The 23,830-nt window shown below is 32.9% G+C and overlaps 2 protein-coding genes across 15 annotated transcripts in view; both read left to right on the plus strand.

Moving 5' to 3' along the window:
* The window catches only part of vta1 (vesicle (multivesicular body) trafficking 1), a 68,707-nt gene extending 62,038 nt beyond the window's left edge, over positions 1 to 6,669 (plus strand). For both annotated transcript variants that reach the window (XM_056445368.1, XM_056445369.1), the window contains exon 8: positions 5,971 to 6,669. In XM_056445368.1, the coding sequence (XP_056301343.1) occupies positions 5,971 to 6,116 (146 nt within the window). In that variant the 3' untranslated portion in view covers positions 6,117 to 6,669. The remainder of the gene's footprint in view (positions 1 to 5,970) is intronic.
* Positions 6,670 to 13,675: 7,006 nt separating this feature from the next.
* The window catches only part of adgrg6 (adhesion G protein-coupled receptor G6), an 88,660-nt gene continuing 78,505 nt past the window's right edge, over positions 13,676 to 23,830 (plus strand). For all 13 annotated transcript variants that reach the window (XM_056481059.1, XM_056481060.1, XM_056481062.1 and 10 more), the window contains exons 1-2: positions 13,676 to 13,949; positions 22,135 to 22,223. In XM_056481059.1, the coding sequence (XP_056337034.1) occupies positions 13,948 to 13,949; positions 22,135 to 22,223 (91 nt within the window). In that variant the 5' untranslated portion in view covers positions 13,676 to 13,947. The remainder of the gene's footprint in view (positions 13,950 to 22,134; positions 22,224 to 23,830) is intronic.

Consider the following 23,830-nt stretch of genomic DNA (forward strand, 5'->3'; position numbering starts at 1 on the left):
CGTCTATGTCCAGTTCATTACTATGTTTCCACATTATGGATTCAGCTCAAACTGTCACTCAGTGTCGTTCTGGGAGCCAGCATAGTTTACATTGTGGTAAAGGCATTCGTGCACCATCACTATAATATTACAAATGCTCAGTGGCAAATGCCTGAACTTAAGTATTCATAAAGAAGCCCAAGCTCAGCTCTCCCTATAATTTAATGTGCTGGTGGGCAATGGAGAGACATGCATGTGTGAAATGGGTGCTTCGCTTTTCCAGAATTTTCCCATGAGGAATCATTTAAATACTAGTAGTGAATTTCTGATGATATCTTATTTATGTCTGATGATGTCTTATTTATACTGTATATTGACCAGTGTTTTTATTATATTTTGTTAATCAGATTTTTAAATAATCACTCATATATACAGTTAGTCAGAATTATTAGCCCCCCCTTAATTTTTTTTCTTTTTTCAATCTTTCCCAAATGATGTTTAACAGAGCAAGGAAATTTTCACAGTATGTCTGATAATATTTTTTCTTGTGAAGAAAGTCTTATTTGTTTTATTTCGGCTAGAATAAAAGCAGTTTTTAATTTTTCAACCTAATTAACCTAGCTAAGCCTTTAAATGTCACTTTAAGCTGTACAGAAGTGTCTTGAAAAATATCTAGTCAAATATTATTTACTGTCATCATGGCAAAGATAAAATAAATCAGTTATTAGAAATTAGTTGTTTAAACTATTATGTTTAGAAATGGGTTGACAAAATCTTCTCTCTATCAAACAGAAATTGGGGGAAAAATAAACAGGGAGGCTAAAAAAATAATTCAGGGGGGGCTAATAATTCTGACTTCAACTGCATGTATAATACTTCTTAAAAGAATAAACGTGAAAATTTACTCACTATTTACTGTCCCCTAAGTGATTCTAAACGTGACTTTCTTTCCGCTCTTAAATGCGTCTTAAAGAAGATATTTTTAATAAAGCTGAAATCCTGTAATCATCAGCTCCTGTAGTAGGAAAATACATACTATGGAAGTCAATGGTTACAGGTTTCCAGCTTTCTTCAAAATATATTTGTGTTAAACAGAAAAAATAAAGTCAAACAGTTTTTGGAACAAGTTAAGGGTTAGTAAATAATTTTCAGTTTTGAGTTAACTATGCCTTTAATATTTATTAGTGCTTTCAAAAGATTCTTATGCTCATGGAGACTGCAGTTTGTTAGGTGGTATCCATTTTTAAATATCTGTATCCATTTTAATACATTTGTAAATTACAAAATGTGAATTTTTTTTTTTTCCCCCTAAAGGTAATGGCTGAGAATTTTCAGGATCATGATAATCCAGTCTTTAGTGTCTCGTGATCCTTCAGAAACCAATATGTAAATTTGGTGCTCATGAAACTTTTCAGATTATAAAAACTGTACAAAAATTAAAATAAAGCACATACATTTATACTCTGATTTTACACTCAAGTGTAGTATTAAGAAGAATGTTTATGACTAAACAGTTGATTGTAGTATTGTGTGAAAAATACTGTGGAGGTATATATTCAATATATTCAGAGTATCTGCGGGGTGTTAAAGTCTTAAATTTTAAAAACTAAATTTTAGGCCTTTAAAAAGTCTTAAATTCATTGAAATATAGGAGTTTTCAATCACGCAGTTTTGATGACTCGTTAAAATTCAGATGGAGGGCAGGAAGTAAAAAACTGAATGGGAGACATAGAGGAAAGCCTGTATTTTTGCGATTTATACCATATTTCAAAGGAGACATAAATGGAAAATAACCTCATATATTGGGCATGATCCTTATATCATGAAGAGGGCCAAGTTTTCTACTAGACTAAAATATATTTGCCTATCATCAAGGTGGTAGATACTGTATAAGCTACTACATTAAATGGAAAAATACTAAAGTAACTAGTGTTTGGAAGCACACTATAGATAATTACTAGAATTAAACCTTCATAGTAATTATATTGTTGCCGTGGTACAGCACAACTGTTGTAACAAACAAATAATTCAGTGGGCTTCAGTTTTCTTCGCTTTACGCCATCACAATGCACCACAGTTTACACTAATGTTACAGTATTTATTACAGTTTATCAGTTTACTATACTACAGTGTTCTGTAGCATTCATTAACAAAGAGTTGTACGCATTATACACTTTATGTGGTTTAAAAACTTGTTTATTATAAATTGCTGTAGTTTTTCCATGTGCGGATATCTTCCAGACATTACAAAATGACAGATGAAAGCATACAAAATTATTTATTATTTATTTTTGTAAGGGGGGAAAAAGTGCTCCACAATAATAACTGGCTAGTTTTGTCACAAAGGTTGCATTTCTTTTGTGTTCGGTCGATGAACTCACCATCAACAAACATTCACCGCTGCTGCGCGTCTTGATGTCAACGTTACAGTTGTTTTTTTTTTTTGCCGAAACGCCAGTAAAGATTTGGATTTTTGCAAAACAATATGCATATTTCTTTGCAGCGATTACATGGCAGGGTACATTTTATATATATATATATATATATATATATATATATATATATATATATATATATATATATATATATATATATATATATATATATATATATATATATTATCATTTATATCATTTCGTATTTTGTCCAATTTAAACATCTCTATAAAACATAAACATTTTGATGATCTGATAGCGATTATATGCAGAAAAATCACTTCCTGTCCTCCATCTGAATTTCACGCATCTTCAATGACATCATGTAAAAACAACCTTTTGCGTTGTAGGTCTTAATTTATTTTAAACAGGTCTTAATTTCCCCTTTGTCCAAGTTAAGCTTCTCAATCGGGCTGACATCATCCTGTGACCAACAACACATCTCAATAAAACCTTATTTTTTGTATTTACGTTTTAAAATAAAAAATTATATTTACAAGAGATACAATTCACAACAACGGTTGGAGATTTTTTTTACAGCAAATTCCTAATTAAATTCCCTAATCTAAAAATAAAACTAAAAATAATTACACAATTTCTTATGGGCTATTAAAAATTCTTAGTGTTTAACCCGGTAGAGGTCTGAAATGTTATTCTTAAAGTCTTAAATTTGACTTGATGAAATCTGCAGAAACCCTGATATCTTACTTTGTGTTCAACAGATGAAAAAAATCTTCGATGGAAACTTTTGTTTTTAGATGCAAGAATGATATTACCTTTGAGTGACTAATACATCCTTCTCTTTCTTGCTTTCATTCGACTTGTTGGAAGAAGGATTTTGAAGAATGTTGCTGACTTAATAGATGACTATAATCATTTACTAAGAAGTCAAAGGGTAATGTCTTTAAAATATCACCTCTTGTGTTCAACACAAGAAGAAAACTAATAGATTGGAACAATCCATTGAAATAATTCAACACAAACATACTCATTTGTAAGTTGTTTTGACAAAAGCGTCTGCTAAATGGCTAAATGTAAATGTGTAACTATTAAATTTTATGTTGCACAGCTAGATTATGTTGATGGTTTTATCACACAGAGCTTCTAGAGTGGTACACCTTTAACTCCATAAATTTGCCCAATTTTGATTCTCTGTTCTCATATCTTTTTAAGCCACTAAACTCCTTTGAGGGCAACACAGTGGCTCTGTGGTTAGCACTGTTGCCTTACAGTAAGATAGTTGCTGGTTCGAGTCTCTGCATTTCTGGTGCTCCTGTTTCCCTCACAGTCCAAACACATGCGCTATAGGTGAATTGAATAAACTAAATTTGCTGTAGTTTATGTGTGTGAATGAGTGTGTATGGATGTTTCCCAGTACTGGGTTGCAGCTGGAAGGGCATCTGCTGTAGGTAAAACATATGCTGGATATGTTGGCGGTTCATTCTGCTGTGGCGACCCCTGATGAATAAAGGGACTAACCTAAAGGAAAATCAGTGAATGAATGAATGAACTCCTTTGAAAGCTTTCAGATCCATGGTTTAGTTTTTTTATTTACTTATTTAACCTGGTCCCATTACTTATTTAATTACTTATTTAACCAGTCCCATTGAGATGCAATATATCTTCTACCAGGGAGTCATAGCACAGACATAGCATAGGACAAAGTTACATAGAAATACACATCACAACACACAAGTTGACAAATCTATTCAAACTGTTGGTCCAAAATGGCACTAATTTGTGACCCTGAATCACAAAATCAGTCATAAGGGTTAATAAAAAAAGATTTATACATGAAATAAACTTTCTATTAGTTTGCATTTGGCCAAGATACAACTATTGGAAAATTGGAGAATCTAAATATTGAGAAAATATTCCATTTAAAGTTTTGCAAGTTGTGCTTTTAGTCTTTATAGTGAAGTATGCTTATGGTGGGAAATGTACAAAATGTCCTCATGGAATATGGTCTTTACTTAATACTTTAAGGATTTTTGGCATTAAAATTATTTTGACTTCTTTTAGTGATTTAGAATATAGTATTTTGAATCTATTGGTAATTTGATTATTTGACAAATTGATTATTTTGACTTGAACGATTGAAAAATCAATTATTTAGATTTTTATTTTGGCAATGTATTGTCAGCTATTGTTACAAATATACCCATGCAACTTATTGAGAAATAGAGACATATGGAGATATATAAATACAATCACATATAGAGAAAACCAGTCTGATTAGATGCCAGAGAAAACATTGACTTCATCGATTTATTTATTTTCAGTGTTTGTTTTGCTTTCACACATCACTTTGTGTGAAACGCAGGTACAAACTATGTTACTCGGCTTTATAAAGCAAACCAGCGTCTCACTAGTAAGGTTTTGATGTATAAGGTTTGTAATCAAGGTAAATATTAATTAAATGATGTTATGTTATATGTGATCTGTTATATTAATGCACAAATAAACAATGCACAGTATATACATTATTAATGCTCAGAACATGCATCGTATTTATGCACAGATACAGTACATAGTTTACAATCAAATGAATGTTCTTTGGCAAATATTGAATTATTTAAAAAAAATGTTTGCTTCCTTTTAAATACTGGAATATCACATCCACAATACAATAAGTTATTGTATTTAATAACAATTTATTGTATTTAAGTCTGGTTATTGTTGACTGTCTGTTTCAGTTATATAAAGATGTACACTGATTAAAAAGAAATTCTGGGTTTCAGGGAATTCCTTCAACACAAATAGATTAAGTTTAAGTGTAATTTCTTCCACAAATTTAGGTGGATTAAACATAAAACAGTCTTTAAAAAATCTCAAGAATTGTTGTTTCATATCATTTTACTAAGTAGTTTGAATAAGCAGCAGAAAAAAAAGTATATATATATATATTTTTTTTATGTTGATGTTTATGGAAATATTGTATAGTGTACATGGATGTTATATTGTCTTTATGACATGAAAATTGTCCATTATTGAAATGAAAACAATTAATGTTCTTAATAATTGAACGCAGGCTAATTAATGATGATGTCAACCTAATTAGTAATTTAAAAAGAAGATGGTGGAATTCAATTACTCTACACACTAAGGAAGACTTTGAGCCAAAACTTTTGTTTGTTTCCTCATGAATGTAAACATCAAAAAATGAGTTTGGATCTGACTCAAATAATTACGTTTGCCGTTTGTTCAAACTACCTATTTAAAATGAGCTAAACAACACAATTCTTGAGGGTTTTTTTGGGACAACTTAATTGTTTTATTCAATCCACTTAAATTTGTAAAAAATTAAATGAAAAATAAAAAGCCTAATAAGCTTCTTGTTGTCCCTACACAAATAGTTTCTAACATTTATTTTAGTTCACTACTTTCTTGTATTAGCAGTCTAACAGATTAAAGCACCAAGTGAAATAAAACTGGGTAGGAGTGCGGCACAAACCACAATTGTTGAAGTACATTGTTCTCACACACCCGCAATTAGGCTCATATTTAAAATGCTTTCACATTACATACATCCTCTCGGTTTCTTTTTTCTTTGCAGGTGATGTGCGGCTCACACCAGAAGACTTTACTCGGGCTCAGAAATACTGTAAATACGCAGGCAGCGCACTGCAATATGAGGACGTGGGCACCGCTGTCCAGAATCTGCAGAAGGCCCTCAAGCTACTCACCACTGGCAAAGAATGAGAGCATTGTGCCGTCCCCTTAACACCACTTTATCAGAGATCTGGCTCAGAGGAACTGAAAAAGGGCCATTTCCCCCAGTCCTGCCTGAATCAAAAAGAAGACACCCCCACATCACTCAATACAACATCTGTTTCTCGCATATTAGATGCCAATAGTTATTCATTACTACACCCATGAGATAAAGATGCAACACACACACACACACACACACACACACACACACAAAGAGTCAGGTGCATGTGTAAGAATCTTCTTAAATTCGGAGGAGTTCATACATATTTATGGTTTGGGTGTTTGCTTTTTTTTTTTGTTCTGGCCTTGACAAAAATTGGGGTAGATATGCATAGACATGACAGTCCGTCTGAAGATGTCTCTTAAATAAAAATTCTCATCTTACCTCAGGCTCTGTGAAACACAAGCATTGAAGACTTTATGACCTTAACTACTTTTACTACTTTCCGTTTGCTTCTCTGTATATGCTTAAGGTGGAAGGATTCTGTTTTATTCTGGATTATGATCAAGAATAAACCTTTTTTGATCCCCTTTTTTGGCATTTGCTGTGCATGTTTTTTTTTTTTTATATATATATATAATTTAAAAATAATTTTAGCTTTTTGTAGTAAAATATTAAAAGTTGTGCCAGTCTTTATACTGATAGTAAAGATGACCTCTGTTTGGGATCTGGTGTTATAGACCCTTTTCACAAGACTGTTATGGTTTGCTTAACAGTCATCAGCATCTTTAATCCTTGAAAGTTTTTAGTATTTAGATTTATTTTTTCTTTTAAACATTACTCTTACCGACCACTTTATTAGGTACACCTGCTTTTTAACGCAAATTTCCAATCAGCCATTCACATGGCAGCAACTTATTGCATTTAGGTATGTAGACATGATCTAGACGATCTGCTGCAGTTCGAATTGAGCATCAGAATGGGAAAGAAAGGTGATTTAAGTGACTCTGAACATGGCATGGTTGTTGGTGCCAGACGGGCTGGTCTGAGTATTTCAGAAACTGCTGATCTACTGGGATTTTCACGCTCAACCGTCTTTAAGGTTTACAGAGAATGGTATGAAAAAGATAAAATATCCAGTGAGTGGCAGTTCTGTGAGCACAAATGCCTTGTTGATGCCAGAGGTCAGAGGAGAATGGCCAGACTGGTTCGAGCTGATAGAAAGGCAAAAGTAACTCAAATAACCACTCGCAGTATGCAGAAGAGCATCTCTGAACGCACAACATGTCTAACCTTGAGGCGGATGGGCTACAGCAGCAGAAGACCACACCAGGTGCCACTCCTGTCAGCTAAGAACAATATACTGAGGCTACAATTTGCACAGGCTCACCAAAATTGGACAATAGAAGATTGTAATAACGTTGCCTGGTCTGATGAGTCTCGATTTCTGCTGCAACATTCAGATGGTAGGGTCAGAATTTGGCATCAGCAACATGAAAGTATGGATCCATCCTGCCTTCTTTCAACGATTCAGGCTGGTGGTGTAATGGTATGGGGGATATTTTCTTGGCACACTTTGGGCCCATTAGTACTAATTGAGCATTGTGTCAACACCACAGCCCATCTAAGTATATATTTGTTGTACTCTCCAGTTCACTGTGCTGTAAGTTTACCCATCTACAATGTCTTCCGCTGAGAAATTTGTAAACGTGAAAAGGGTCTATTGTGCATTTTTAATGATTCCAGCTCAATTGGTCAGCCAAAATGCATTATCCTGTTCACCTGGTATTAACGTGCATTCAATTGTGCAGGCGGTTTCATCATGCTTAACATCACTTTTGCAAGAACTGATATGTAGACATTTTTGCAAAAATCTGATTTATTTCTTTTTTGAAATCTACAAATAGGACTTGACCCAACCAAGATGCTTGTTCTCTATGCATGATTAAGATGTATAAGAGTGGCCTCTGTACAGAGATCAAATCACTATCAATTAAAAGCCAAATCAATTGGATATTCATGGAATTTGGCTAAAATAAATTACAAAGACTTTCAGGCATTTTCTTTTGTTGATTTACACTGATAAATGCTCAAGTCTGAATAAAATGTTTGTTTCAGGTGGCAGTATAAGAAGGTAAGATTTCAACAAGATTAAAATATGGGGTGATACTTAAAGGTAGTGCAGTTAGCATAGTATATTATATTTGGCAATTTTACCTAGTCAGTCATATGTATCAGTGAAGTTGAAGAGTATATTGTACATAATGAGGAATTAATTCATTATGCTGTTCACCTTCCATCACACTCTTACAGGCACGGAATGCATGGAGTTCCTTTGTTGTGTTTATCGTCATTAAGGTGTGTATTGATTTTTCTCTCTGTTGCAGTTGAGGTAGTCATGTAAAATTACAGATTATGTATAATTATTTATTTCAGGGAAATGCACACTCACTTTATTAGGTACACCTGTCCAACTGCTCGTTTACGCAAATTTCTAATCAGGTAATCGCATGGCAGAAACTCAGTGCATTTAGGCATATAGACATGGTCAAGATGATCTGCTGCAGCATCAGAATGCGGAAGAAATATGATTTAAGTGACTTTGAACGTGGCATGGTTGTTGATGCCAGATGGGCTTGTCTGAGTATTTCAGAAACTGCTGATCAACTGGGATTTTCATGCACAACCATCTCTAGGGTTTACAGCGAATGGTCTGAAATAGATAAAATATCCAGTAAGCGGCAGTTCTGTGGGTGTAAATGCCCTGTGGATGCCAGAGGTCAAAGGAGAATGGCCAGACTGTTTCAAGCTGATAGAAGGGCAACAGTAACTCAAATAACCACTCGTTACAGCCGAGGTATGCAGAAGAGTATCTCTCAATGCACAACATGTCAAACCTTGAGGCGGATGAGCTACAGCAGCAGAAGACCACAACAGGTGCCTCTTCTGTCAGCTCAGAACAATAAACTGAGGCTGGTGTCAACGCCACAGCTATGTCCATCTCTTTATGACCACAGTGTACCCATATTCTGATGGCTACTTCCAGCAGGATAACACACTATGTCATAAAGCGTGAACATGACAATGAGTTCGCTGTTCTCAAATGGCCTCCACAGTCACCAGGACTAAATCCAATAGAGCACCTTTGGGATATGGTGTAACAGGAGATTTGCATCATGGATGTGCAGCCGACAAATCTGCATCAACTGCGTGATGCTATCATGTCAATATGGACCAAAATCTCTGAGGATTATAAAGATTAAGGCAGCTCTGAAGGCTAAAGTGGGTCCAACCCAGTACTAGTAAGGTGTATCTAATACAGTGGCCGGTGAGTGTATAAAGTTAAAGTCAAACTTATTAACCCTCCTTTGAACTTTTAATTATTAAAGAAGTAGTGCTTCTATAGCCAATTGGGCAAAACTGTTTTTAAGGGGCCTGATAATATTGACCTTAAAAAATTTAAAATAAAAATAAAATAAATTTCGTTTATTCCAGCCAAAAAAAAAACTTTCTCCAGAAGAAAAATAAAATGAAAAGGAAATTCTGTGAAATATTTCCTTGCTCCATTAAACTGTTTTAGTGATTATAATATGCACATGAATTTCAGATACCCTCCACCCTCGTGTCCTTTCACACCCATAAGACTTTCGAAAATTGTTAAATTTTAAGAGAATTAATACAACCTGGGGTGGTGCAGTGGGTATCGCTGTTGCCTCACAGCATGAAGGTCGCTGGCTCAAGCCTTGGCTAGGTCAGTTGGCATTTACGGTTTCCCCCACAGTCCAAACACTTGTGGTAGGTGATTGGGTAAGCTAAATTGGCCGTAGTGTGTGTATGTGAATGAGAGTGTATGGGTGTTTCCCAGTGATGGGTTGCAGCTGGAAGGGCATCCGCTGTGTAAAATATATGCTGGATAAGTTGGCGGTTCATTCAGCTGTGGTGACCCCTAATTAAGAAAGGGACTAAGCTGCAAGGAAAATGAATGAATGAATAATACAACCTGAAAGATTTCTGCATCTGTGGTGAAACATTGTTAGCTTCAAAATAATCATAAAGACAGTGGATTAGATGTATTCCGTTTTGGTCACACTTTATTTTGATGGTCTGTTTTTTAATTTCAGTTACATAGCAAGTTGGGGTTAGTGTTAGTTGACATGTACTTGCAAAGTTTCTTATAGTCAGTCAAATGTCTGTTGAAGGAGCAGTATCAACAGATATTAAGCAGACAGTCTACTAATACTCAAATGGACCATCAAAATAAATTGTTACCTCATTTTTTTCAGATGACCTACATTTTTTTAAGCAATTTATGTTATTTGTGAATAAGAATTTATAAAAAAAGAGACAATTTCATAATTAAATCCATTATTTTTCTACATAAAATATTAAGTAATAATTTTTAAAAAGTTAAGTTGAAAAACTGATTATTTTTCATTTAAATATTAGTGTTAAATAACATTGTTGTCACATCTCGCTGAACACATTTAAAAACAGTCCGCTTCATTGGCAATAACAAATGTAAACTATGAAACACATTCATTAATGAGGATTAAGTAATGTTAAATCTTTATTTAAAATAGTTTTGTTAACTAATACCGCATATTGACATTTTCAGCAATTAAATGCAAATTCCTGTCATTTTTTTCTCAAATCTCCGATTCATTGAAATACATTGAATTAGCGATGCCAGTTTTCCTTCAACCACAGTATTGCCTGTGTAATACAAATGGCATTTGATTTATCTGGAAGCAGACTGAGCTTTATCACTGCGTGCATTTGCCTGAATCCTTTCCTGCATCATTGTGGATGCAAATGATGAACATCACCTGTGATTATTTTCCGTTTACATGTTTCGCTCCCTTGTATTCAATTGGCTCAAGTGAATTTACAAAGCAGTTTATTGCTTCAGATGCAATCCATCTTGCATATGCATTTAAACAACAGGAATAAACCACAATGTCCATAACATTTTGTCGTTTAACTTTTAAAAATTAACCTTATATCCTGAGTGATTTTGTAACTTGTAATCTCTCTTTAGTGTTTAACGTGTGTTTAAGATATTGACTTTGACGCTCAAAGAGATAACGTTTATTACTTGATCGCTATCTGTTCTGTGGGAATCGAGAAAGCTCACCTTTTTTTCTGTCTTTTTTTTTCTATTTTCTTTTTTTTTTTCCTCTCTATTGCAAATGCAGGATTATCATTAACGTTTATATTGGCTATCGAGCAGAATAATTGAGTAATTTGTGAAGAGCAAAGCACTAGGAAGGATCGTCCAAATTGTAATTTCTGGCACTTTAGTTGTTTTACATTCAGAATCTTCATCCAAGTTCCTGTGTTATGGTGATAAAACGTCACCGTGGCTGTAAATCTAACGCTAAACAAAACACATAAATGAAGCTAACCTGTAATAAATGTCCATGTTATTGTGCATGAATTCTCACACCCACAATTGATCAAAACCAAAACAATCCCCAACAGGGACGAAAAACAAAAAGGCAGATTTTCATCTGAATAAATGTGTGCTATTATCATTAATCTACCAGCTCACAGGCTTGTAAACAGCTACATAACCTGAGATTTCTGTCGAGCATGCTATTTGACCTGAATGTTGTAATGTAAATATCAGAGGTACATGCAAATTCAGCTATCCGACTTGTAGGAGCTATCTAACTGGAAGATCTTCTCTGACGTTGAAAACAAAGCAGCTAGCATGGCTGACTGAGGACAAAACAGTGCAAACAAGTTTCTGACAAGTTTGTTTTTTTTATGGAATTATAGCAAATGTTCTTTTTTTTATAAAGCTAACAGAAAAAATCTAATTTAAAAAGGTACTTTCATCATAGTAATTATATTTATACATATTAAGTAGTGATGGAATTGTGTCATTTAAAATTTAAGCACAAGCTACACTACCGGTCAAAAGTTTGGGGTTAGTTTTTTTTTTCTCATGTTTTTTTTTTTTTTTTTAATGAAAATTATTTTGTTTATCATTTATTAAATATAAAAAAATATTGTTAAATATTTATTAAAAATTTAAATAACTGCTTTCGTATTGTATGTAGTATCAAATTAAATTATTAGTCCAGTCAATATTGCTTTTATTACCATTAATAATACTCATGATAATACTATATACTAATTAATTATACTCATGAGTGATTTCTGAAGGATCATGTGACTCTGAAGACTGGAGTAATGAAGCTGAAAATTCATCAATAAAAATCACTTGAATAAATTCATAAATTAAATTATAAACTACTTTTGAACAGCTATTTTATAGTGCAATAACATTTCACAATTTTACCAGTTGTACTGTATTTTTAATTAAATAAGTGCAGCTTTGGTGAGCAGGATAAGCTTGTTTTAAATTTGATTAAAAATGTTTAAAAAATCCTACTGACCCCAAACTTTTGACCAGTATTGTATAAACAAAAAGGCAAATGCTTTATTAATATCTGCTCTCTGTTTCTTTCTACACTCACAGACTTCCATATTTAAATGTAAAAACAATTATAAATAAATTATATATATTTTTTCTTTTGCATAAGCACAACTTTGAAACAGATGAATGGCAAATTTGTTGTTTTAATTTCATGTAGTTATTTTATTTTTAAGCATTAACAAAATAAAAAGAATAGCACACAACAGAAAAGAGTATTTTAGAACATGATTATAATATAACATTTTGTGTGTGTGTGTGTGTGTAGATCCCTCATTTAAATTAATATTTTCTATAGGATGCTTTACAATATTATATTTGTGCATATACATTAGTTTAGTTCGTACTGAAGCCAAATCTGGAGCTTATCTAACAAAATAACATAGAATAATGGTTGAAAAAATTGTTGACCAAATTTGTATGTTAGGGAAAAATATTAAATAAAATGTTCAAAAATAGCACAAATCAAGAGAAACAAAAAATGTATACAAGTTTGTTGAAATGTTGTAGTTTTTTTTTTTTTTTTTGCTGTATTTTGCATGCATTAAAATGTACCATCTTTACATTTCTAAAGATGTTCTGTGACTAAAATATAATATTTTATATATATATATCTGTTTAATAAATATGTTTTGTTCAAATACACCAACATATATTACCCATATTCACTGAGAAATGGATAAAATATTCATTTTTAAAATAGGGTGTACTCATTTATGCTGTATCATATATATATATATATATATATATATATATATATATATATATATATATATATATATATATATATATATATATATATATATATATATATATATATATATATATATATATATTGTTTACACATACAATGTTTATAAAGCATTGTTTTTTTTTCTTAAAACATATATAAATTGTATGTGTAGGTTTGTTTGTAAATAAACATAATTATACATAATCATATGTTACTTTTAATTACATTTCTATTCGCTGTTTGGCACGACAAATACTTCCTTATCCTATTTACTGCTAGGAACAATACTTTTGGTATGCATTGTTCATAGATGTAGACTATTGTAAAGTATTAGTATTTAACTGTTTAGCCTACTTGTCTTCTTTTTGGGGGTCTCCTCGGGATTTCTCTGCTGAAGGGTGGGGCTCCAGTCTGAACTGCCTCCAGCGGTTGGACAAGCACAGTATTGTCTAGTAAACTCTTGTTAACGCTTAACCCAGCATCTGTCTGCCTGGAGCACAGGTTCATCTGACAAAAAAAAGACATTTTATTTGATTTCAGAATATCTCCGATGATGATGAAGAAGATGATGTGTTTTAGCTGAGCTGTGGAGAGGCTCGTGTAAATTGACGGTGAACTGACTGACTGACGCTCAAACTTCTCTAAAGTTGTTCAAACAGAAGAGATACCATGCTTCTTCAAGCAGACGAGCTTCAATGAAACAATGTAAGTCACTTTTTAAAACTTACTATAAGCGATATTCGAAGTAAATATGTAGTAAATTAATAAACTCTGTTTAACTTTCGACGTCAATGAAGCTCTCTGGTTAGTTTTTGTAAAAGTCGAATTAGGCTACACCAGACGTATGTGCTTTGTAAGTGAACAAAATTGTATTATCGTATTCAGATTATGCGTAAATTATTAATAATAATAATAATAATAATCATTATATATATATATATATATATATATATATATATATATATATATATATATATATATATATATATATATATATATATATTTATAGAAATATATATATTTATAGAAATATATATATTTGAGAACACTTATGAGTTTTAATTATAGAATAGTCTATGTATGTTCACTATAAGTATAATCAACAATATGACTGCAGTCTTGTTTGTTGATGTAATTAGCATATTGTCCATATTCTGTTGTGTTTTTTATGTTCCTCAGTTATTTTACCAAGAACAGTGAAATATCCATGGCCCAAAAGAATGGGTGTCACATTACAATGTTGGTGGGCAGATGAATTGGTTTTTGGACTTTTAGATGACCGCAAATAAAACGGTAAACAACTGAATAGTGCTTAAAATGTCTACCTTTAAATTATAGCTCCCACTGAAAGGTGTCTCTAAAGTATAGTGAGCTGTCTGCCTACACAGCGATTTTGGGCATCTGAGACATTTGATGCCCGACTGTTTACACGAGTTTAAGGTACAACAGTGACGTAGTTTATAAAGTTTTTTTTTCTCTTATGTGTGAGAAAAAATAATGGATGATAAATATCTAGTTTACCTGCATGTTGTGTTGACATCTGTGACATTTCTAAAGTTGCTGACTTGTTTTTAGGTCACCTCTAATTGTAATTTTTGTAATGGTTTTAGATTTTATAACAACAGTATAGCAACAATCAAGGTTTTAATTAATTTCTATTAACACATACATTTATTTTATGTAATATATAAATATTCAACACTCCTTCCTTGATAAATTTGATGATAAAATGTTGATATTTTTTAAATTATTTTTCATTATGATTTCTGGAGTCTAAGACTTATGAATGCCACTGTTTCTGCTTTTCCAACTCATTTTGGCTTGATGAATCAAGTTCTTTATGCTGCTTGCATGTAGTCGCTCCATTCATGAGTATTTACATATGCTTAAGAGAGTCTTCAGAACAATATTCATATGTCCTATAATGTCATGCATTACATGAATTTTATATAGCGGTCAAAATAAATGGCCTCATTCTGTGTCAACAAGTGCTCCACCTTATAGAAATGCGGCGAGACTTTGTTTAGGGCTGAAAAATATGTAGTAACATTATGATTTGTACCAATGATTTATTTCAGGGTGTTGACTTGCATTCCTATTAGATAAGATGTCTTTCTTGTTTAAAGCAATAGTGTCCTAATTAATGGATTTTATTGTATCATTGTGGCCAGCTAATGAATTAATCTGTTGGGGTTGTTTAATAAAATATGAATTCTATTCTTCCCCTGACTGATTTTGCCGTTGCCAGTCTGCATTGTGGGCTGGTAATAGAGATCTCTATTATCTTTCCACAATGCTTGTTAAAATGAAAGAAGATCTGAGGACCTCACGCAGGATCTTGTAACTTCACACACTTTAAGTCTTGACAACAAAAGCTTACAGTCTTAGGTGTTATTAACCATAGTATCAAATGAAGCATTGCGATAATCTCATTATAACATACTCAGTCTCAAATGGAGGGAATTTTCTTTCCATTTGTTATAATGAAGGTATTTATCAAACCCAATCCTAATGGAGACAATCAGTGCCCAATTATACAAATCATGTCTTCATCAGAATAACTTATGAGGTCTCCGGTGGTTATCATCTCCCTCTGAAATCTTTGTTTTCCATGAACTTCCAATAATGACTCACCAGAACTTGCTTTCATTGAAGATTTCAGATTGAAGCTTGTTTGGTGATATCCAGCTTCCTATAGTAGTTCTTCATGTGGTATGGGGAAAAGTTACATATATGTGCAACTATATTATAAATGCTTTGTTGCTTTTTCTTTTTATTATCATAGAATCTTTAGTCTTGTAAATAGCACTTTACATTTTACAACAATCCATACACCATTTACAATCCTAGCCCGAACTAAACAATTCCCAAATAAGTCTATCAACATCTGAATGCTTCTTCTTTAAACGAAGCTCCAATTTAGAGCATGAAAAATTCAGCTGTTATTCTTTAATGTATTGAACACAATCTGCCAACCTGAATGTTATAGAAATATCTTTTAGACATGTTTTTATATTTTATTGATGTTCGTTTTTTTTTTTCCCTTTATTAATCTGGGGTCGCCACAGCAGAATGAGCCGCCAACTTATCCAGCATTTGTTTTATGCAGCGTATGCCCTTCCAGCTGCAACCCATCACTGGGAAACACATACACAGTTATTCACACACACATACACTACGGACAATTTAGCCTACCCAATTCACCTGTACAGCATGTCTTTGGACTGTGGGGGAAACCGGAGCACCCGGAGGAAACCCACGCGAACGTAGGGAGAACATGCAAACTCCACACAGAAACGCCAACTGACCCAGCCGAGGCTCGAATCAGCGACTTTCTTACTGTGAGGCGACAGCACTACCTACTGCGCTACTGCATCGCCACACACACACACACAGTGAGAAATCAAAATCAAGATAAAAGTAGAAACACATCAAAATACATTCTGTGTACTTTTTTTTGAGGTAAAAAATATATATCTGTTGAGTCATCTGTCAATTTGTTTTCCATCTGGCAATGCTGCATTTTGATAAATCTTGATTCATTAGAGTGTGCTTTTTTGAGTGCTTTTCCTGAGTGAGTCAGAGTATGAAATAGTTTCATAAATGCACAGTTGTGCACAAAGATGATGAGTTGTGTGGGACAAGTTTGTGATACTTTTGCATTGTTTCTTTTCTTCTTGATGTTTGTCATTATCCGCTATTATTACAGTGCTCAGCATAAATAAGTACACCCCTCACAAGTCTATCTTTTAAATTCATATTTTTAATAAGAATCTATACAATATTATATTTGTGCATATACTTTAGATGTGTCAGTACTAAAGCCAAATCTGGAGCTTATCTAACAAAATAACTTACGATAATGGTCTAAAAGCAATGGTCCCAAATTTATATTTTAGAGAAAAATATTAAATACAAACTTTTTAAAAAAGAGGAAAAATCAAGAGAAGCAAAAAAGTACAAATTTTGTTGAAATGTTTTTTTTTTTATATATTTTTGCTTGAATTTAATTGTATTATCTTTCAATTTTTAAATATGTTTGGTAGCAATAATATTATTTGAATAAATATATCTGTTTAATAAATCTGCTTTCTTTAAATGCACTAAAATAAATGACCTATATTCACAGAAATGAATAAAAATATTCATTTTGTACTCAGTGTTCTCAATTATGCTGAGCACTGCATTTGGACTTGTTTTACTTCCACATTTGTTACCCAAAAAAACAAATAAAGAAGTGTACATGATGATATAGTTTTCATTTTAGGTTAACTGTCCCTTTAATTTTGTGTTGTTTTTGCAATAAGCAAGCAAGCAATCTATAGCAACAGCTCCTGATAACATTTGAGAACACTGTTAGCACTAAGTTCTACAGTTGGTTGCACCAACACCTGATTTAGTTGGAATTCAGTACTTTAGATTCTTATTGAGAAAAAAATTGCAGAATTTATAGTAGCCTCAAATTTTGTACATTCGTAAATCATGATAACTACAAGTATATCAACACCACCACAATAGTAAAAAGTAGCTTTAATTATCTTATGGAAATCAAAAATTGTACTGCATTTTATACAAATAGATATGAGTAGCTTAATAATGCTTAATAATAAAAACACACTAATTATATTGCATTACTCATTTCATATATTTAATACATTAATAACTAGGGATGCACCGAAATTTAAATAATTGTATTTATTTTAAATGGTTTAATTTTATTTTGTCTCATATTTACATCCTTTTTTCTCTTTTGGACGAAATACAAAAATGCCTTTTCTGCATATAATTTTTGATAACTTTGTGCATCTCTATTAATAACATAATCTAATTTTAACATGAATTTCCAAGTGTATGCCAGTTGTCATTGTTATTACAGTAAAACTATGATAATAGGTGGTGATTTGTGGAATTAAAAGTCTTCTAACCTGATCTTTTGTGTAATCTTTCAGCCGTTATCATCTTCATTGTTATAGAGAAGGATAATATTGTTATAAAACCAGATAAATTTGTCGCTCATATTGAAGAGCTCCATTACAAACTTAAACAGCACTGTTTAGTGGTCATGTAAATAAGTGTTCTAGAAAAATGCATTCACGCTAAAAGCTTTCTCTTGAACTGAGCCGATAAATGGTCCGTGTGCCGAGCATTTCAAGCAAGTAGCCAGTGTTTCGTTCTGCTTTGGCTGCTTTTCAGAACAAAGTTGAAGACTGAGGCTGATACCATCACTAACTTTTGCTAGAACAACGCAGTCTTTTTTTATGAAGGAATGAGAGCAAGGGACACCTGGGCAATGCTCCATACAATCCATTATTGTAGATCTGAAGCACCAACAAAGTGATCCATTCTGAACAGGTTTTAGAGTGCGGTCATTGCTTTTAAGGTGCTGCGGAGTATGTTCCTATGTATATATTTTGTGACCTCTCTTTGGACATATAAGGACACTATATGGCTTTTCACACTGAGCTTAACCCGGCGTTATTGTCATTCTGGACACCATTTTTAAACTAGGGATTAAGTGACTTTTTTAAGTGATTTTTATGCTAAATTTATGTTATGAATAGATGTTTATGAATCAATGCATTTCGTGCTTCCTATTCAAATCTCAAAGAAGTTTTGAGTGTTAAAATCAGTTATTTCAGTGTTTGGAAGGAAAATACTGATGGAAAATATAACAATTGGAGTTAAGACAGTGTTTTATTCTTCCCCTAATAATCTGAAAAGTCTGTTTAGGAAAAAAAAATCAATCAATAGCAGTCAGCAACATGCAATTTGAACAAGTGTTGCAAATAAAGATGCTAACTCATGGGTTTGGGATTTACAAGGCTAAAGAAACACATGATTTATTCTGACCCAGAGTTAACTACTTCAAGTATGAAAAGCTTTTGTGTGTTGTAAGTTTAAAAAGGTGCAATGCACTCAAACTTGTACTTTTCTAAAGCTTAAAACATTTTATTTTTGTTCATGTAATTCACTGCATAGACAAAATGCACACAATTGCACCCTATTCACTTTTAAAATTACACAGTCATAAGATATGAAGCTAAGTGATTGAAGCTATACGCTACTTTTTTGATGAATTATCCCTTTAAATGGCACTGGGAATGAGTTGGTAAAAGCATTTCTTTTATACTGTAAAAATTGGTAATTACAACTGTAAAAACACTACAGTAAAAACTTAAACAGTGAATAAACGTGAATGACCTTTCCATAAAGCCTTTCCATGAAGCCACCTTCTATCTATTAGTATTTTTCCATGCTTGCGGATATGCTGTTGACCACCTGCTTGTGGTTGTGTTTTTTGTCTGTGTAACCAAAGTACAATGGGTTGATGTTTCTTCAACACTGTATGAATTGAAATCAATGAAATACGGTAATTTACTGTAAATTTTCAAATCAGTTTTACGTTCAGGCTATATTTTAATACAAAAGTTCTGGCAATACTATTTTTTCTCATCTGCTTTGTTCATTAGAGTTTTATGTTGCATCTAATGTTTTATTCAAATACTTAATATCAAGTTTATTATCATGATGGTATTAAAGATATGAACGACACTGAGCTCCTTCTTTCTATTGGTATTTGTTTATCCTAGCAGATATGCTTTTGACCAGCTGATCTGATTTTGGTTGTGTTTTTTTGTCTGTGTAACCAAAGAACGATGGGTTGATATTTCTTTTATTAATTTTATGTTTAGACCATATTTTGATACAAAAATTCTGGCAAAAAAAGCTGCTGTTTATTTTACCATAAATGTTACGGATTTTTTAATGATGTTGATACTGCTTTTTGTACTGTAAACAGTGATTACTTATGGAGACCCGAAAGGGATGTTATGATGGGGGAAAAATGGGTGGAAGAAAAAAAACTAGGTGGGAGGAAAAAAAATAGATGGGAGAAAAAATAGGAGTGATAGAAAGATTTTTTTTTTGTTTTTGCGTTCCCTCTCAAAACTGTTGTTCCACAAACACTTCCTGTTCACTTCATACATGTCAACCCTCCCGTTTTTGCTGAGATTCTTCCGTATTTTACCATTCTATCCTGCTATCGACCTATCATTAAGTATTTTCCCATATTTCTGATATATTTTGAAAGCACGCTGAAATTAATATTAAAATGTCTGCATTCCCTATCTATTCATCAAATCAGTTCATCGATCATCACTCTTGCTATGCAACCTCTGAATCAGTGAATACATGTATAAGCGCTGACCAACGGATGTGCTCTGTATGATAAACTCATCCCAGATCAGCTTCTGTACACGCCATTTAAAAAGGAGCGACACTTTAGGATTCAGGTGTGTGTTTAAACAGACAAATACACTTAATAATAAGTAAACATGTCCGTCCTGCATGTTTTATTTTAAACACAACTAATTTTCTCTTAAATGAGCACAAACAGTTACTAAAGTAATTAAATGCAAAAAATCTTTCATTGTAGATCTGTGCATTCTTAGAGTGACACCTCTGTTATCAAACAAAACAAAACGAGAGATTCATTTGCTGCTCTTCACTTGTTTGATAACAGAGGTGTCACTTTGAATGGCGTGTACAGAAGCTGATCTGGGTTCAGTTTATTCGCTGATTCAGAGATTGCATATGAAGGGCGATCGACGCACAGCTTTAATGGAAAGAAAGTGAATTCAGACATTTTTATATTAATTTCAACGTGCTTTCAAGATTAAAATATAGGAGAAATATGGGAAAATTATGGAATGATAGCGGGATAAGAATAGAAAAACTCGGGAGAATCCCGGCAAAAATGGGAGGGTTGTCACGTACAGTATGAAGTGAACAGGAAGTGTTCGCCAAACATCATCTTTGCGAGGGAACGCAAAAACTTAAAAATGAATATATTATCCTGTCACGCAGTTTTTCTTTCCTCCCATCCATTTTTTTTCTCCCACCTAGTTTTTTTTCTTCCACCCATTTTTTTCCCTACTATCACGTCCCTTCCAGGTCTCAGTAATTAATTGATTTGTGTGTAAACCTGTTGCTTTTAAAGTGATTAGTTCACTCTACCTAAAGTGAGTAAAACAATTGCTTTGAAATTATTAAGTAAATTAACCATGTGCAGATGTACCTAACAGTAATAAACTTAACAGCTCCAAGTTATAAAGGGTGTACTCAATTATTTGAAGTAAAGTCAACTTAATTTTTAGGGCAGCTTGTTCACTCACTTTTTATGTTCAGTAACACATATTTCTTTTTGCAGTGCTTGCTTTTCAATGCATGTTTAAGGTATAATTTTAGCATGAACGGTACCCAAAGTATATAAGTGCAACAGTCTACTTTAGATAACACACTGAATGTCAAAGTCTCTTATGCACTTTTTCAGACTCTGGTTTCCTGTCATTTTTAGCTGTCCTTTGCAAACCCTTTGTAAACCTCATCGTCCGTGATCTTTTTCAGCAAACCTATTATGGCTGACGTGGGAGAGTGATTAGTCATTATGTAAGGGCAGTTTTTCACATGGCTGTGGTCACTCTTCTGACATGAAAAAAAAATAATAAAATTGTTCCATGCCACAAATACATCATTTAAACCTTCAAAGTTCTCTCAAATTATAGATGCATGAATAAAGATATTGTGCTCTTGTGTGTGAGGCAAAGTGAAAAAAGCTCATGCGTGAAGTTTATGCCAGTTAAAGTGTTTTGAGTCAGTGACTAAGAAAACCAGATGCAACAACAGTTCAAGATGATATTTGCATTTATTTTTCAAATCAAGTACATTTTTAAAGCATCGCTTGCATTAAAATATGTCCTGTGGTCCATTTAATCAAACCTCTAATGTCATTACGGTATTTGTATATTTACACTATGCTAAAATGGCATGTAAGTAATAAATTGAGTTGTGGTTTTGTTTTGAAATCTAATTTGCTAAATCTGATTGGCAGGATTTCGTTCATCAGTGGTCGGTGGTGGAGATGGAAGTTCCAGAATACTCTTGCAGTTTTTCTGCTGCTGATCTGCCTTTCCACCTCAGGTAAAGGAGCTCTTCAGTTTGAAGTGTAAAATGTTATGATGCCAATAGTGTGTTCTCTGTAAATCCATATTTAAGTTCTGATCTGATATTATATGTATATTTCTCATCAACATTGCTTTCATTTCATTAATGCTTCTTTTTCCACTCCTAATTTCTCATTTCATATTTTCTACTGCTTCAGTAATCTCCCTTTCATTTAATGAATGTAGTGAAGTTTTTCTTTCTCTCAGCATTCTTATGTCTGCATTGTTGCATTCGTGTTATGCTTTTTTACCACCATTAACATGCTTTTGTTGTCCTTGTCCTTGCATTCTGTTCGCTTAGAAGTCACAACAGTTGTCCATGAAAAATATCTCAAAGGCATAATAAATGCTTTATTAATTAAGTAATGCTACAGTCCTGCCCAGACTCATTTGAAAAATGTGGCAAGTAAGATTTTTGCAAACCACTAGAGACACTGAAACAACAACTTGTATTCCTTTTTGTGCGCAAATTGAGGAGGCAGATACTGACTTAATGAAGGCTTATTTCGGAAAGATTCTTTTCAACCCTGTCAAGCACGTTTACTATTGTGCATGATTAGTAAACTGATGCAATTTATTGTTCTCACAATATTATTGTCCCCATCCTTTTACATACAGGTAAATGTACACCGTAAAACCCCAAAAATTAAGGTAACTCAAACTATTTGAGGAAACCGATTGCAACAACCCATTTCAGTTTAAAAACTAATCCTAATGAGTACTGTGAACTTAATACATTTGAGTAAATAAATTGAAGCACAGTAAAACCCAATAAATGAAGAGAAATCAAGCCAACTGAGTACTGTAAAACCAAATAAGTTAAGGCAACTCCAACTGTTTGAAGAAACCAATTGCTACAAACCATTTGAGTTTAAAAAAATAATCTACAGTAATTTGCATCCATGTGCATTCTAATGTGTACAGTTAAAATACACTAAGATATAGAGTATAAGTACTAATATGTACAGGTTTAATGGAAAGAATACTGATTGATCTCAATTTAAATAAAGCGTATTAATGTTGTGTTTTTGCAAAGAAAACAAAGCATTGAATTGAAAACTGAAGAGATACATTCAGCTTTTAGCAATTTACTATATATAATTTTAAATTATTGTGTAATGAATTAGCCCTTAATGTATCATTATTATGCATTATTATTAAGCTAAGCTAGGCTGAGTTGTTGAGTTGTTGAGTTGAGTTCACTTTAGTTGAGCTGTTGAGTTCACTTTAGTTGAGTTCCCTTTAGTTGTGTTGAGTTGAGTTCACTTTAGTTGAGTTGAGTTGAGTTCACTTTAGTTGAGTTGAGTTGAGTTCACTTTAGTTGAGTTGTTGAGTTGAGTTCACTTTAGTTAAGTTGAGTTGAGTTCACTTTAGTTGAGTTGTTGAGTTAAGTTCACTTTAGTTGAGTTGAGTTGAGTTCACTTTAGTTGAGTTGAGTTGAGTTCACTTTAGTTGAGTTGAGTTGAGTTCACTTTAGTTGAGTTGAGTTCACTTTAGTTGAGTTGTTGAGTTGAGTTCACTTTAGTTGAGTTGTTGAGTTGAGTTCACTTTAGTTGAGTTGAGTTGAGTTCACTTTAGTTGAGT

The sequence above is a fragment of the Danio aesculapii genome, chromosome 20 (genome assembly GCF_903798145.1).
Source record: "Danio aesculapii chromosome 20, fDanAes4.1, whole genome shotgun sequence".
NCBI classification, from domain to species: Eukaryota; Metazoa; Chordata; class Actinopteri; order Cypriniformes; family Danionidae; genus Danio; species Danio aesculapii.